The 18,151-nt window shown below is 40.2% G+C and overlaps 1 protein-coding gene across 7 annotated transcripts in view; it reads left to right on the plus strand.

The window, feature by feature from the left end:
- The window catches only part of LOC125461078 (metabotropic glutamate receptor 8), a 384,941-nt gene extending 367,427 nt beyond the window's left edge, over positions 1 to 17,514 (plus strand). For all 7 annotated transcript variants that reach the window (XM_048549441.2, XM_048549440.2, XM_048549442.2 and 4 more), the window contains 2 exons: positions 4,613 to 4,859; positions 15,061 to 17,514. In XM_048549441.2, the coding sequence (XP_048405398.1) occupies positions 4,613 to 4,859; positions 15,061 to 15,110 (297 nt within the window). In that variant the 3' untranslated portion in view covers positions 15,111 to 17,514. The remainder of the gene's footprint in view (positions 1 to 4,612; positions 4,860 to 15,060) is intronic.
- The last annotated feature ends 637 nt before the right edge of the window (positions 17,515 to 18,151 follow it).

An 18,151-nucleotide genomic window follows, 5' to 3' on the forward strand; every position in this document is an offset into this window, starting at 1 on the left:
TGGTAACACCTTAAATTAGAAAGGAAAAAAAGACAAATAAACATGTAATTATAGGCCAGTTAGCTTAACAACTGTTATTAGGAAAATGCTGGTCTATCATCAAGGATGTAAAAGCAGAGCAGCTAGAAATACAGAACATGATCAAGCAGAGTGAGCATGGCTTTACAAAGGGAATCTTGTATCTAACAAACTTAATAGAATTCTCTGAGGAGTTAGCAAGCTAGATAGATGAAGTTGAAACAGTGGATATACTACATTTGGATTTTCAGAAGACATTTGATGAGGTACCATACGTTATGCTACTTAATTAGATAAGAATGCATAGTGTATGAATATAGATAGAGGACTGACTAACTATTTGAAAACAGAATTGGGATAAAAGGGGACATTTTCAGGATGGGGACCTGTAATTAACAGGGTGCCACAGAGTTCAGTGCGGGGACGTGAATTGGATGAGGAAAGTGAATGTACTATTGCTAAGATTGTGGCTGACTCAAACAGACTGAAGAAAGGATATAGACAAGTTAAGTGAGTGGGAAAAAAATACTTGGCAGAAGGAATATAACCTGGGCAAGTGTGAAGTTATGTGCTTCAGCAGGAAAAATAAAGGGGTTGAATATTACTCTAGTTGAGAAATACTGCAGAAAGCTACAGCACACAGGGATTTGGGAGTTCTCGTGCACAAAAATCTAGTATTCATGTTCGGGAGGTAATAGGGAAGGCGACTGAAATGTTAGTCTTTATTTCAGTGGAAATGGAATATAAAATGGAGAGGCTTTGTCCAATTATACAGGCACTAGCCATGCCACTGATGGAATACTGCATCCTGGAATACTGGAGCCCCTTATCTAAGTAAAGATATTGGAGGCAGTTCAGAGAAGGTTAATTTGGCTGATCCTGGGTATAGAGAGGTTCTTAGGTGACTGCACAGGGTGGATGCAGAAAGGTCATTTCACTCTGTTGGAAAGTCTAGGACCAGAGGGCATAGGTAAGGGGTCACCCGTTTAAAACAGAAATGAGGATGAATTTCTTCTCTCAGAAGGTAGTGAATCTGAAATTCTTTACTGCAGAGGGCTGTTAAGGCTGGGTCATTCAGTATGTTTAAGGCTGAAATAGCTGGAATTTCAATCAAGAAGGGAATCAAAGGGTGTGGGGGAAAGGCAGGAGAATGGAGTTTAGAATTATCAGATAAGTCATGATTTCATTGAATGGTGGAGAAAACTTGATGAACTTAATGGTCAACTTCTGCACTTACGTCTTCGGGCCTTTCGATTCACATTTCCTTGTTCCCAGTTGATCACATTTAGAAACAATGACTAAGTTGAACTGAAACATTTATACAAGGAGAACTTAGGTTGGAAATTTATGATTTGAAATTTTGCTAGTTTTACTGTAGGTGAACAATAACTGTGATTTAAACTGAGAATTATACATCTTTTGCAAGGTCCCTTATCCTCAGAACAATCATGACCACTGACATCCACTGCCATTGTGTCACCAACTCTGTTCCTACCTCAGTCCATTTATTACTTTAACCCACATTCCTGTCTTTGTTTCCATCAGAATCAGCTTAGTCAACACATTCCTGTCCCATTCTGAACTCTCCTTAAGCTGCAGCAACACCTGGAGTTCCGTTGCCTGTACATGAATTCATTCACAATTTATCCTGTATTGGCTCACCTAATCTAGCTAGAATTCATAACAGAGCAACTTTAAATTTCACTTCTTTGTTTTCAAGTCCCTGATTAGCTTTGCCTGTGACGATTTCTGTAATTTGTTCCAGACCAACAGCCTTCCAGGATTTTGTGGGCTTCCAATTCTGCCCTCTTTTCCTCTGGGTGCTCCTGTTCTCTCCCACAGTCCAAAGATATGCAGGCTAGGTGGGTACAGGAGTAGGGGTTTGGGTCTGTGTGGGATTTTCTTCAGAGGGTGAGTGTGGACTTGATGGGCTGAATGCCTACTTCCACATTGTAGGAATTCTACAATTCTCTGCTCATTGCTCTTTATTTCTGTGCTACATTCTCCTCTTCAGTTGCCTGTAGATCTCTCCCATATTGCTAATTTAAACAATATGACTAGGGAGAAGAATAAGAAAGGTGTTCTTCCTATGCTTTTTCATATGTGTGTGTGGGAAACACAAATCGTCTTCCTGAAGGATACTTCATCTGTAAGCAACTATTGTGACTCAAAGTGCCTTTGCTCACCATTATCTTGAAAATTCACTAGCAATGGTCATAGCTTATAGTCCTGAGCATAAGGCCTTTACTTATAACATAGAACATAGAACCTTACAGCACAGTACAGGCCCTTCGGCCCTTGATGTTGTGCCGACCCGTCATACCGATCTCAAGCCCATCTAACCTACACTATTCCATGTACGTCCATATGTTTATCCAATGACGACTTAAATGTACCTAAAGTTGGCAAATCTACTACCGTTGCAGGCAAAGCGTTCCATTCCCTTACTACTCTCTGAGTAAAGAAACTACCTCTGACATCTGTCCTATATCTTTCACCCCTCAATTTAAAGCTATGCCCCCTCATGCTCGCTGTCACCATCCTAGGAAAAAGGCTCTCCTTATCCACCCTATCTAACCCTCTGATTATTTTATATGTTTCAATTAAGTCACCTCTCAAACCTTCTTCTCTCTAATGAAAACAGCCTCAAGTCCCTCAGCCTTTCCTCGTAAGACCTTCCCTCCATACCAGGCAACATCCTAGTAAATCTCCTCTGCACCCTTTCCAAAGCTTCCACATCCTTCTTATAATGCGGTGACCAGAACTGTACACAATACTCCAAGTGCGGCCACACCATAACCTCTTGGTTCCGGAACTCGATCCCTCCATTAATAAAAGCTAAAACACTGTATGCCTTCTTAACAGCCCTGTCAACCTGGGTGGCAACTTTCAAGGATCTGTGTACATGGACACTGAGATCTCTCTGCTCATCTACACTACTAAGAACCTTACCATTAGCCCTGTACTTTGCCTTCCGGTTACTCCTACCAAAGTGCATCACCTCACACTTGTCCACATTAAACTCCATTTGCCACCTTTCAGCCCAGCTCTGCAGCTTATCTATGTCTCTCTGCAACCTACAGCATCCTTTGTCACTGTTCACAACTCCACCGACCTTAGTGTCGTCTGCAAATTTACTAACCCATCCTTCTATGCCCTCATCCAGGTCATTTATAAAAATGACAAACAGCAGTGGACCCAACACCGACCCTTGCGGTACACCACAAGTAACTGGTTTCCAGGATGAACATTTCCCATCAACTACCACCCTCTGTCTTCTTTCAGCGAGCCAATTTCCGATCCAACTTGGGCTTGGGGTGATTTGCATAAGGTCAGGGATGTCTGACAGGTCTCAATCAACCCTGCTTCATAATTTTCTTTGTGCAATCTTTAAAACCAACCACTTTGACAAGCTTTCTGCTCATCGACCCTCATGCACTCCTGTGCAATGTGGTATCTGTTTTTTTCTGTTAATCGGCCCTGATGTTGCTTAGAGTGTTTTGTGGCTTTAAAGGTGTGTTATAAATGCAAGTTGTTGCAGTTGAGGGCACAATATTACATAGAACTGTACAGCACAGGAACAGACCCTTATTCTTGAATTTCAAAAGCAGCAGGCAGTCTTCTGAATTAGCACCTTGTCTCCTCAAGATACTAAATCGATGCTCGAACGCAAATGGGAAACATCTGTCCTTGAACATTTTTTTATTAAACCAATGAGTTATTTCAAAGTGGAAATCCTGCAAAAAGACAAGAGCTGAGAGAATCTGAAATGAAAGCCAGGAGAATCAAAGCAAATAGCAGTCAGAGTAGGTCATTCGGCTCCTCGAATCTGGTCTGCCATTAAACCAGGCCATGGCTGATCATCTGCCTCAACACCATTTTCCCACAGGATTCCCTCATCCCTTGGTATCTTTAATACCTAGAATTCTATTGACCTCTGTCACAAATGTTTTCAATAACTGAGACTCCATTGCCCTCTGAGGTAAAGAATTTCAAAGACTCACCACACACTGAGTGAAGAAATAATGAGTTCAGTCTCGAACTGATTTTGATGCTGTTAAAGCAGACATGAAAAGATATTAAGCCAATAATTGTGTTGTTGCAGGATGTAGGAGTTAGATTCCAATGAATACTTTAAATAAACCTTACACCTACCATCAGTTTGGGTTTGAGGCTTGGTTCAAAAATGCATGCAAAATGAGCAGTCATAGCTTTCTAGGTATTGTTCTTGTAATCAAGTGGGAATGTTTAAAAGCTTTTTTTATGATGCTGCTTTGATTTATCAGAGATATTAAATATGTTTTACCTCACTAGAGTAAAGGATGAGGAATGTTAGCTTTAAACATGTGTATGACAACACTGCATCCACTCATTTCTTCCCGGATATAACATTTAAGTGGCACAATAATAGCTTTTATCATTTTCAAAAATTATGTGTTTTCTTCACTTTTCTATGAACAAAGCAATTTCCTCATGCACCAAATCCTTCCACTGTTCAATCAGTGTGCAGTCTGTTTGATAGAGGCAATGTATTTGGTCTGTATACATCAGTGCTTCTTGACCTTCAATTAAAATATCTTGTTTTATTTTGCAGATGTACATTCAGACAACAACTCTTACTATATCCATGAGTTTAAGTGCTTCTGTATCTCTAGGCATGCTCTACATGCCTAAGGTTTATATTATCATCTTTCATCCAGAGCAGAATGTGCAAAAACGCAAGCGTAGCTTCAAGGCGGTGGTGACGGCAGCCACAATGTCAAGCAAATTGTCACAAAAAGCAAGCGACAGGCCAAATGGAGAGGTCAAAACTGAACTCTGTGAAAGCCTTGAAACCAACAGTAAGTGGAAATTCAATCAAGTGCCGTTCATATACACAATTAACTCAGAGGACTCTTAAAATCATCTGACCCCTAGAGCATCCAGCTTATTGGTTACAAAGCATTTTGATTTCAGGAACATAACAAAGCATGAATTGTATCACATTCTTACCTGCTATCCAGATTGTCTTAATGCACCAAATGGACAATTGGAGTGAATTGGAGATAATATCCCCGACATTTGCAATGCATAAGAGTAATGAAATCGGCCTTGTTAAGATGAATAGGCAAAACATGAAGAGAAAGACATGCACTGGATTGTTAGTTATTCCTGACCAGCCTTCGTGTGAATGGTCATCACTAAACTGAGGCGTTAACTCTGTTTCACTCTACAGATGCTGGCTGACCTACTGAGTGTTTTCCAAGATTTCCAACGTCTGCAGAACTTTGCTTACACAACATTTCCTGTATTTGAGTTGAGTGATACCAACCAGGCAAACCTAGGGTACAGACATCTGTTTCTATGTGACGCCATTAATTCTTAAATAACCTTTAGAGGGATGATGTTTCTGGATGAATGATTTTAGTTGTGTTGAATAGTTTAAGGACCATAAAGATCTTGTGAATGTGCCAAGTATCAGATGGTGATCTTTTGTGAATGTCCTGTGCATCGAAATATTATGCAAACAGCTAACCCATGTCAAACCATTAATTTTTTTGCACCACTAGGTAATGATACCATTTCTGAAAATTATTACAGCCAAAATGGTCAAAGAAGAGAAATTCTACCTGAAAACAATGGGATAGATTTTCAATTTTTACATTTTTTTGATGTTTTGGTGATTAAAACAGGTTGCCAACTCACTATTACCCATGTTAAACTATTAGGCAAGGTAACAGGTACCAAATCAAAGATAAACATTGTGCCTTTATTACACAATCAAAATGAGTACTAGGGAGATATTGGAGACCAGCAGGTCCTCATGATATTTTTAACTACAAGGTAAGCTTCACTGGCAAAGCAGGGCATGATATTAGATTTTTGACTCATTCCCAGGTCTTTGTTATAATATTTAAGTAGTTATCCAAACATTTGGGAAATTTCTGGAATGAGACTATTGTGATTGTGTCATTAAAAAGGACATTTTAAAGGCTGTAAGATAATTCAATTTGTTTTAACTGGTAAACGATTTACCCACTTGCAAATATCATTTTCAAATACAGTGCTGTTGTTAGATTAGCTAACGTGCTTATTATACAATCAAGCTGAAAACTGAGAAAACCTTTTATTCCACTTTGTTTGTATAATGCAATTTAACTTTGAATATAATTGGTTCCAATTTTTTTTAAAATCCTCATTCTAAAGGTATGGGCACCATGAGCAAGGCTGACACTTATTCCTCATTATTGCAGTCTTCCTGAGTAAGTGACAATGGGCTGCCTATTTAAACCACAGTAGGCAATATGTTCGAGGTTCTCCCACAATGCTTCATTATGGAAATTTCAGGATTTTTCCCCAGCAATGATGAAGGAACAATGATATTCCAAACTTGGAAGTGATGGTGTTTCCATGCAGTTCCTGCCTTTGTCCATCAGTGTGAGTGAGGTTGCAGGTCTAAGAACAAAAGAAATGATTGCAAGACCTCAGGCCCAACAGCCCCTCAAACCTAAGATAATAAAATGTGAGGCTGGATGAACACAGCAGGCCAAGCAGCATCTCAGGAGCACAAAAGCTGACGTTTCGGGCCTAGACCCTTCACGTCAGCTTTTGTGCTCCTGAGATGCTGCTTGGCCTGCTGTGTTCATCCAGCCTCACATTTTATTATCTTGGAATTCTCCAGCATCTGCAGTTCCCATTATCTCTGATACTATTTCAGCCCCTCAAACCTGCTCTTCCATTTACAACAACTGTTCTGGTCGTGGTTCTTGTTTTTAGCTTTGACTCTAACTGTTCCTACCCATACAGTAGAACCACATTCTTAGTCTGGTTTATGTCATTATATCAAGACAACTAGATCTCTCCTCTCCCACTCTAACCTCCTTGCCAGATATCCTAACCCTGACACCAGCAAGCAAGATAGCCCTTTTTCTTCCACTGGTGGGGCATGGGCATTGCTGGTTGACCAGCATTTATTGCCCGAGTTGCCCTTGAGAAAGAATGGTGAGTGGGACTTCATCTGCACAAGGTCTGTGTGATGGTCGCTTTTACTGATACTGTTGTGGAGAGATGCCTCTGCAGCTGGTAGATTGGTAAGGATGAGATCAAACATGTTTTTCTCTCTTGTCTGTTTTGTCATCACCTGCTGCAGCTCCAGGCTAGCAGCTATGTCCTTTAGCTCGATCAACTCCATCACTAGTGTTGCTTCCGAGCCATTCTTGGTGGTGAATGTTTGAAATCCCATACCCAGGGCACACTTTGTGCCGTTGCCACCCTCAATGCTTCCTCTAAATATTGTTCAACATTATGGAGGACTGATTTATCAGCCAAGCGAGGATGGTACGTGGTAATCTGTAGGTTTTCATGTCTATATCTGGGACATTGGCTGTAAGCTAAGATTCCGTGACTATTTCGGGCTGTTACTTGACTAGTCTAGAAGACAAATCTCCCAATTTTGACACTAGCCCCAGATGTTGGTGAGGAGGATTTGGCAGGGTTGACAGGGCTGTTTCTGCCATTGCCTTTTCCCGTGCCTATGTTGATACCAGGTGGTCTGTCTACTTTCATTTCTTTTGTTGAGACTTTGAAAGAATTGATGCAACTGAGTGGTTTCCTAGGCCATTTCAGAGGGTGGTTGAGAGTCAACCACATCACAGTGGGCATGGAGTCACACATAGGCCAGATCAGAAGAGGATGACAGATTTCCTTCCTTGAGGAACATTAGTGACCCAGATGGGTTTTTCTGACAAAGGTCAGACATGGGGGAAAAGCAGGAACAGGTTATTGAGTCAAATAATGAGCCATGACAGTAACAAATAGTGGAGCAGGATCAAAGGCCTACTCCTGTTCTGCTTTTCTATGTTTCCGTAAAACTTGCTAGCACGTGGAATAGTCGAACCACAGGAAGATAGAGAAGGGGAATACAAGGAAGTGCAAATATATTTGGATGATGTAGAAGGGATGGAAGGTCATGTGGAACATCACTACAATATTGAACTAGTAGGTGAATACCTTTCTCCCAGATCACAAGAGCTTAAATTTTCAAAGGAACGAACTTAACTTGAATTTCTTAAATCAGCCAAATTTGAGATAATTAAGTTCTTCGCTCCAGAAAAAAATAACCAAATACCCACGCAGACAGATTAGAAATAAGAAGTGAGTCCAAAATTATAAAAGTTTTAAAAGAAACATGCACAGATCAGTCTCTGAATTGTTCATGAAGAGCAGGCGTTGGACTAGTTGCGTTGATGTGACAGGTAATCAGTCAATTTTCAGGACTCTCGGCCTTTTGGGTGAACCGATCACAGTTCCTTTGTCATGATTCCTTTTTCCGCTAATTTGCAGCACTTGGGAGTATTTTATTTCTGTCATTCTTTATTGCAGCGCAAGGGTGTTTACTATTGTGGCTTCCAAAGCACACTAGGCATACTCTTGTCCATAGCAGCCAAATAATAAGATGCAGACTAAAAAGTTGAAGCTCTCTTATTCCTCAATTAGAAGTGTATAAAAAATGGAGTTAACCACAAAAATTGTTCACAAAAGGTGTCTCTCTAACAAGTCTGAGGAGTGGTGTGGAGAAGTATTCAGCCACTTCATTATTTCAAGTCACTTTCATTTTGTTTGGATTTTCTTTCACACTTACAGGTGTTACATTTTCTCAGTTCAAAACAGATTCTTTTTTGCCAGTGAGTGACTCAATTTACACCAGCAGTTATATTGTCTCTGCAGCTGTTCTCTTTTTAAAAGCACATTTTGGAATTAAGGGCTTAAAACACCTGTAGTAGTTCAGGTTTCAGATGCATCATTGTAGTGTTTTTGAGATCTGTCCCCTCTGACCATCTATTCCTGTTTAAGAGCAGTTTATTTTTACTGCAAACTGTTTCACAGTGACTACGTGAGCTTTTCTGTCATCAGGTTTCCACCATTGTATGCATCCTTACGCAGGCCTTGCTTGTTTATGGATTTCAAGTATTGATTTATTGTCACATGTAGGTAGAAAGATATCATATTTTGTCGCCACGATACAGCGCCATTTGGAGTTACAGAATAAAAAGGAAATTACATCTTAGAGTTCATCTTCTGTACAAGAGGTTCACAAACACAACTCCAGGCTTTTACAAGGTCTCCGCAAGGTGTCCCAGATCCCCACTCCAGCCATTGCCGCTGCCACACTGAACACTCACCGAATCCACTTCTACCGCAGCCAGGAGACTTCTTACTTGTGCCACGACTGCTGCAGCCGATGGCCTGCTGAATCCCTGAGTCCAGGCTGCAGGCCTACCACAGCCAGAAGTCCAAATCCAGGCACTGTGACTGCCACAGCCGGCAACCTACCAAGTCCCCGAGTCCAGGCTCTGGGCATACCGCAGCCAGTAATCTTCCTTTCAGGCACCACTAGCACTGCAGCCTCTGTCCGGCTGAGCCCCCAAGCCCAGGCTCCAGGCCTACCACAGCCAGTAGTTCTGACATTGGGCATTATGACCGCTGCAGCTGACAACCCGCTGACTTTTCTCCAGCTTCGCCACAATGTCAGAAGTTGAAGAAAAGAGTCATAGGATCCCTACGGTGTGGAAGCAGGCCATTTGGCCCTTTGAGCCCACACTGACCCTCTAAAGAGTATCCCACCCACACCCAAGTGCTGTAACCCGACTTTCTCCATGGCTAATCCATCTGCACATTCCTGGACACCATGGGCAATTTATAATTAGTCAATCCACCTAAGCTGCACATCTCTGGATGAAAGAAAAAGAGAAAGTTAAGGATGATAAAGGGGAGAAAGGGTGAAGGGAGGGGATGTGCTCAGGAACACTACCTAGCGTGCCGGAGATGTTGAATATCATCTCATAATGTTTATATTGTGCAGGAGACACACTGGAAAAGAAGTCCTGGAGCATGCTGCTGCAGTTCCTCTGTAGGGCTTTTGTTTTTAAATTCAGTCACTGAACGTACATCTGATGTTCAGATTCCTGACCGATCAGAATGAGCAGATGTGACGATTCCTTGGTGGGGGCCCTCACTCTTAGTGTTTACTGACACAAGACCCTTGCAGGTCAGGTCTCAGCTCAGATACACAACCCTCAGTGGCCCTGGGTAAGCCAGGTAGTTTGGTTTTCCATTGGTGTCTCATGTGAAAAAAACAGCAGGTGAGTAAGGACAGCAGTGGAGAATCCATAAAGAGAGCATTGAATACTTTAGCCGTCTGAGATACTAAATCTCAGGAGCCTGTTGAGAAACTGGAGCAGTAACAACTAAGGCGAGTTGTACTGGCAGGCTTTCCATGGGCACAGAGTGTGTTCGGAGATCAATTTGGAGGAGATGGTCTCAAGAAGAAACGTCACAATGGTCTCTGTGTTGATGCATTCACTTGTGGGTAGTGTGCTGCAGAACTTTGGTGAGACCACACCTGCAGAATTGTATACAGGTTTGGTCTCTTTATCTGAGGAGTGATGTTCTGGCTATGGAAGGAGTACAATGAAGTTTCCCGGGACTGATTCCTGGCCTGGCAGCGCTGATGTAAGAAGAAAGACTGAATTGGTTGGGACTATATTCACCGAAGCTTAAAAGAATGAGGATGATCTCATAAAAGTCTATCAAATTCTAACAGGAATAGACAGGATGAATGCAGGAAGGATGTTCCTTAACAGGATAGATGCTGAGAGGTTGTTTCCCAAGGCAAGGGAGTCCAGAACAAGAGAAAACTGTCTCAGAAAAAAAGTGTCCATCATTTACAACTGGGGAGAAATTGCTTCACTCAAAGGGTTGTGAATTGGCTACCTCAGAATTTTGAGGATGTGTCATCCTTATATATATTTAAGGCTGAAAAAGGCAGTTCTTCGAAATCTACGAAATCAAGAGGTTTGGAGAACGAGGATGGAACGTGAAGATAAAACCCAAGATTAGGGATAGGATTTCACTGAATGTTGGAGCATACGTGGCTGGCTATGTGACCTCTTCAGGCCTCCATCTCTAGCGTTCTGGTATTCACATTCCAACAGCGCCTTCAGTTGCCAAGACTGCAAGCCCTGGGGTTCTCTCCATACATTTCTCGACCTTGCTAACTCATTTTCTTCCTTTAAGTTACTCCTTAATGTCTATCTTGCTGACTTTTGGGCAAGTGATCCTGTGTTTTCTTTATTGCTGGTTGTTGTACATTACTCACAATGCTCCTAAGAAGTGCCTTGAGATGCTTATATTAAAGGTGCTGTGCAAGTGTAGATTTTTGTTGTGGTTCATCCGAGGTAAGGTTGCATAAATGCTGCCATCTTGATCGATGGTGGAAAGCAGATAAGGCATGCAATCTTTCAAGGCATCTACAGTCAGTGGATGCCACCTCTAACGCAGTGTAAGCACACTCTCAGAACAAGGCCTACATGAAATGCCCTTTATTCAAAGCAAGGAAGCAGGCACAAAGTTTAAGGTCTTATGGTATTTTGTGTTACTGTCATTTCTACAAGCCCTTCAATTGTTGCTGAACTCTTGCTTTGCTTTCACTAATGAGACCTTAATGGGAAACCTCTGCACCTACAGCAAAAGTTGAAAACTTACGTCAGGATCATTGTCAATGTCACAATTTAACTGAGCAATTCTTCTCTTTGGAGGAGATTTTTCATACACTGAAGCGCAGGCGTTCATTTGTTGAACCCAGTTTCCAAACATATCTATTTCTGCACTTTAACTTTCTGCAGTTTCCCAATCTGACTCAATATATGAAGCTAAATAGCCCCCTTTACGTTGTGACTGAGATTTTCCCAGCATTTTTCCCAGAACTGTACAACTGCAGTTAAATTGTTGATGCAAACTCTGCTCAATTTTTCAAGAAAGAAGTTGTATCACTTTAGAAATGAACCAATTAATGAGCAATGTTTTTGTATTTTGTCGACATTGCAATGTGAAATATTAGGAAAAACAACATAATAGCAGAATGTGAAAGGAATGAGAGATGCAACTATTGAAATATTTGGATGCTTCAGCCACCAGGATGAAATGTGTCATGCAGCTAATTTGTTACAGCCAAACACCACAACATACTATATGGTCTGAGTTAATCATTTAAAATGGATGATCTCGACTTGGTCAAAGGTTTCAGGTTCAAGGTGTGGTCCAGAGACATGAGCTTGTATCAGTGCTGAATTCCCAGTGCAGAACTTGAGGAGTGCTGCATTGTCTGATTATCGGATTAGATTAAACTGAGGCTGTGCTAAGCCTTTCAGGAGAATCTGAAAGATCCCAAGGTATTATTTTGAAGGACCACTGTTAATATTAATCCCTCACTTCGTATTACTCAACTGACTAAAATGCCCATCATTCGCATGCTATTTATGGGACCTTGCTGTGTGCACATTTGCAGCCAGTTTCCTGCAGTTCAGCAGCTACTGCACTTTAAAAGAAGTTTAAAAGAAGTGCTTTTAGAGCAATACAGCACTTTACGCTTTATGAGATTGTGATGAATCTTTCTTTCTGTTTGTGATGTTGTTGTGACAAAACTGGTGTGAACTACTACATGGAAAAATTGTAAATACTATGCCTTCTTCTGTATTTTTGGTTTGAGTCTGAAAAAGGAAAAGAACAGTTTTAAAGCTAGGGTTTGTTGAAACTTTAGTGCATCTTTTTCAAAAAAGGTAAGTGATCTGAAAGTAATTGTGAGTGCTGCTTACACAGTTGCTGGTTCAAGCAGTAGTAGGAGACAAAGGCCTTCTCCTTGCCAACAACTATTTGATTCCCAAGTAGCTGAAGAGCTCAGAGGTATGAACAAGATAATGGAAAGACATCAGACACCAGTTCAGAAGCTGTCGCTGATCTTTGCGTAAAAGCTACTTTCAGCCTGGAGAGATCCAGTTTAACTTTCCTTTTGCAGTTGCCATATTGTGTGATTTTTATGTATAAGTCAAGAGCTCTGTAAGTGTGGACAATTTACTCTCTACCTCTTGCAAACTAGTGAAAGCATGCAGAGAGGGAAGATAGAAAAACAGCATTCTGATCAGCACAAAAATCACCTCAACAGAATCAGTGAACTACTTTCCTCGTATTTCCCTATGCCCATAATGCCCATGCTTTTTTGCTTGTCTGTTTCTGCCTGTGTGTGCGAGAGAGACTATAAGGTGTTAGAATATTAACTGCCAATGATTCATAATTGTTTACCTGTAATCATTCCTATTAAGCATGAAAACCTAGTCCATGCTTTTTCAAACCTATGTTTGATATTTAGGTCAATTATGGGAGGGTAGGATAGTTTTTACATCTTCTTTTGTCATGACTCTGGGAAGCACACAAAATCCTTCTCCCGACAGTAGTTATTCCCAATTAAAGTCTTGTTAGTTTTCAGAGTAAGAGCATTGGATGATTGCATTTGTTTCTTACATTTATATTCAGTTTCACAGATAAAAATGAAGGCTTGTAACACGCATGTGATAAAGCTGTTGTAAATGATATTTTGCATATTTTAAGTCAAAAACTGGAGTTAAGATATGAGCTCTATGGTCAGGCAGAACTGTAATCTGCTCCTTTGTATTGGAGCTATGTTTTAGCAGTGCCTGAAGTGCATTGTGCAGAGCAGATAGCACTACAAACAATAGACTTCTTGATGAGCAATTAAATCTACTTATGTGCTCTATTGTCTCAGACAAAAATCCAATGAATAGAGCCAGAATTTTCGGTGCTACTTAGTTTGTGCCTAATATTTGGGTCATGGATTACGTGTTTTTGGATTTTCACTTTCAACATTTTTAAAGAGACTTTGTCTTCAGAAAAAGTACTTGGTAAGCCAAATGGTATAATGCGATGAGCTGCACGCTATTTTGTTACAGATAGACTGCATGAAGCTGTGAAGGAGATCACTGTGTGTTCGTAGATAAAATATTTATTTTTGTCAAGTCGAGAAGCAACAGTCTCCTTCAGTGAAATAAAGCTGAACACGGACAAACATGCAGAAAGTGAAACTTGCTATAATTCCACTGCATATCCTCAAATTAATCTTTCTGGGTTTGATCAATCTTCACTATTTTAATACCAATCATAAAAAAGCCCACAAAGGCTCGAAAAAGTTATGGTAATTGCCAAAAGAAATCGTCTCTGCTGAATAGAATTTCCTAGCAAACATCGGGAAGATCATCCACAAACTGACACAGTAAAGAGTCATGGGAAGCAGGTACATGGCAAATCCAGTGCAAAGTTGGATGTTGTCTTTTTATGCACAAGCGTTACATCAACATTCTGGAACTCCCAACCCTATGGTATTATTGGGAATAGTTTCACAGCTAACAGCAGTTTGAGGAGAAAGTCCAGCACTACCGAAAGCAATCTAGTCAGTAACGTCCACATATCCTAAATGAGTGAAAAGAAGCACTTCCAAGTTAGTACATCCAAAATACGTTAAACCTGCATTTAACAAGCTTGGATTGAATTCACAGCTAATATTGAGGAATGGCAGAAATAACAAGGATACTTCAGGAAAAAGGGTGAAATTTTCACATTTCTTTTTAAATTGCAGGTGTGGAAGTGTCAGTTGCCTTCCTGGTACATTCTCAAAGGCAGTAGATGTCTGCTCCCTGATGGATTTATGCATAATTGCTATTTTACAAAGCAGAGGAAGACCATTTGACTTTAAAATAAAATTCTGTTCAATTATTCAACTCTCCCACTCATGGTATACAAAATTACAGTTTCTTTTCCCATGCAAGAAAATATCAATTGCCTTTTTAAAAATCACTAATGAATCAAGTTCCACCACTGTTTCAGGCAGTGAATTTAAGATCATAATTTGCCGAGCGAATAGTTTCTCCTTCTCTTATTTCTGGTTCTTTTGTTGAATTTCTTAGAACGGTTTCCTCTGGTACTAATGGGTTGCAACCATTGGTTTCCTGTTAGTGGAAACAAATGGTCTCTTTTTATTAATCCTATCAACTCCTTCACAATTTTGAAGACCTTTACTAAATTCACAGCTGGCCCCACCCCCAACTGTAATCTCTGTTTTAAGAACAATCCCAACATTTGCAGTTTTATCACATAATTGACGTCTTTCTTTATTAATGGTTGATCAAACCTATCTTGTGTATCTGTCTTCAACAGCTTCTTCTACCAAGACAACGTACATCAGCTACAGCAACCATGCAAACTGACTTGGCTAAAATCTAAAGTAGTCTGAAGAGACTGCATGTATGAAAATGAACCCTCGTGTCTCATCATTTGGAAAGTGCTCCGACTGTACTACCTGCTGTGAGGCTGAGGAAGAGGAACCCTCAGCAACTTCAGTTGAGGTGTTCCCATGTGTATCCCAAGACACAGGCCTGATGACAAGAAAAACTAAAGAGGTCATCGTGCAATCGGCAGTTTTATTTGGCAAAGAATGTCGGCCAGAGTGAACCCATGCCTGTTGTTCTCCTTGTGAGTCTTGTGATTGTGCAATTTTTCATTCTTGTTCAACTTAGTTTTGAAAGGCTTTCTCCGCCCTGCATAATGCAAAAAGAAGGGCTTGTTGTATGTACCAACTAGCTGGATTGCAACACTGCGTGGCACTTAATTAATTGCAAAAGGTTGAAGCATGTTGAATTTTTTATACAACAGATGTATTTGTAATAAAGGAATGTTTTGCAAATTCAGAGTTTTTGAGTCGCAGGTTCAAGTGTAATTTAACGTGACGTCTTCATGCCTCCTGGAAAAGATGCAGAAATAATTTGCTTCTGTTTTATTTTAAGGCCTATCAGCCACAACAAACGGACATCATTAACATGTACACTAGCTTTGACTATCGTAAGTTATAAATTTGGTTACAATTAGGAACTTAAGATCAGGAGTAGGCTATTCATTCAGACCCCTCAAACCTGCTCATCATTCAATTAGATCATTGCTCATTGACGGGTTTATGGTTTGGAAGATCGAAGACTTAGTAAAGACTGTATAACATACATTTTCACTTTTGTTTTTGACACATTTGTAAAAGGTCCTGTCTCGAATGAAATTTATTTAAAATGGCCACAGGGATTTGAGACATACATCAGTTTCACCCAAGCTCCAACTTGCTTAATAATATGGTGCTATTTTTCCATTAAGCTTTTATTTCATTAATACGCGCAATGCAATGCAGGGCAGCTGAGAAAAGTCTATGCGAAGTAGCAAATAAATACATTAATATTTCATCTTTAACCTAGTAAAAGATCCCACAATATTTTAGAGAGCACAATCCAGCTGTCAGACAACTCACAAAAGCAGAAATGCAACCATCAAATCTGTGGTGACCACAGTATAACTGCAGTGAGCATTTACATGCAGACCAACTAAATGCAGTGTCACAATTGGCCTTTGTATCACAGGCGGAAATGGTGTATATTGAACTATGGTGTCCAGGGTGAGTAATAAAAGTGACAAACCATGTCGTTGGGCATTAATATATATTTTTCTCTGTAACAACATCTAAACTCGTGGTAAATTCACACCAGGAGATCTGTGGCTGTGCTACTGAGCATAAGAGAACCACACAAAGACTTTGCTAATGGGAGTACCACTGCTTTGAGCTGTGGAAATTAAATCAAGGCATCTCCAGTCGTATATTTAAGGTCACCGAAACTGAATAAATGGCCCAAAATTGTTTTGGTTACAATTCGACATCACTTAAATCTGGTAACTTTAGAACATTTTACTGTTGTCATTTGAATGCATTAAATCCTGAAAACATTTCGCAAAGTTTTGAACAATAAAAGAGAAACATCAGCAAAACCACAAAAAGGCTACTCACCCAGTATCAGCTGAAGCTACCCAAGATATAGCATACAGTTGATTTTTTTAAAAAAAATTGCATTAGGTTTTGCTTACTGAACAAGGACCAAATTGGCAGATGCCATTCTCTAGGAAAATACACATGAGGAAAGAACAAATTATATTTCTGGATTATTGTAATGTTGCATTAAGCACTCAGCCGCAGCAACAGAAAGGAATCGGTCATATTTTCAAATGGAATTTATTAAGTTTACAAGCTGAAAGCCTTTCATCCATGTAATGAATGCTTCACAGTTTTATTGTGGCACAAAACAGAATGATAAGCAACATCGCAATGCAATCACTTTATGTTTATTCCCTCATTTCTCCAGTCAGTGCTCCCATCTGACAAGAGCCTACTAGTTCCACTTGGTGATGTACACACATTTCCACACTTCTTAAGAGAATATGCATTAGCCATGCTCATTCCTAGCATGACACTGACAGTATAAGTTCTGCATGAATTTTGGTGGCGCGCTGGCAACTAATTCTATATGGTACATGGTTTACACTGAACAACATTGTGAAACTGGTGAATGTAAGCAGTGATGGTGGAGTGATCCTATGTTATCAAGGTGTGTACTGGAATGTAAACGGCTTCCAGTTTTGGTTTCTTTATTACAGTGGATCCCTAATAAAATTAACTCCACTTACCAAACAAAATGTTGACCCTTGAAAGGCACTCAATCTTAGTCCAGAGGGCGTGGCATCCAGACACTGCACTTAAAATGTTACATCTGCAGCCTGGTTGCATTTAACACATTGATTTGGGACCTGATTGGGGGGGGAGGGGGGGGGTGGTGCGGGGGTCGGTGTCATAGTTTGGGTGAGAACAACTACCCTGACCAACACAAATCAGGCTTGTGGTGGCTGTGTACACCATTTTAGTGGGAGGGTGGTAGTGGGATTTGTATGTTAAGGGCTGCAAAGGAGATGGTCTGTCTCAACTATTTATGGAACAGCAGTGAACACTGCTACAGTGAGGGCTAATGTCCAGTTTCAGCTTCCTTCCTAAATGGGAGGTTAGCCAAAAGAAAATGAAGAGAATTAAAATGAGTTGATCGCAAGTAGGTTCCACTGTAATCGATATTGTTGATATCATTTGTTAAAGAACGATTGAGTAAATACCCTGAAATGTTTCTCCTGTATTCATCTGGTATTTTTTATTGAAATTAATTGACTAAAAGTTATTGAATTTTTATTGTTGTCTTTCTTTTCTGCACTTTCTTCCTCACAAAGGATGTTTGGCATTTTGCTATATTGTAATTGCGTAAAATATCACATGCCGTTTTAGCTTGCACACTGAATACAGTGAGAATTCTCAAAGTGACATTCTACTGGACAACATGTCATTGTGTTAATAGATTGGAATCATATGGAATCCAAAACAAATGCATCAAGTTTGTGA

Source organism: Stegostoma tigrinum, chromosome 18 (assembly GCF_030684315.1).
Source record: "Stegostoma tigrinum isolate sSteTig4 chromosome 18, sSteTig4.hap1, whole genome shotgun sequence".
NCBI classification, from domain to species: domain Eukaryota; kingdom Metazoa; phylum Chordata; class Chondrichthyes; order Orectolobiformes; family Stegostomatidae; genus Stegostoma; species Stegostoma tigrinum.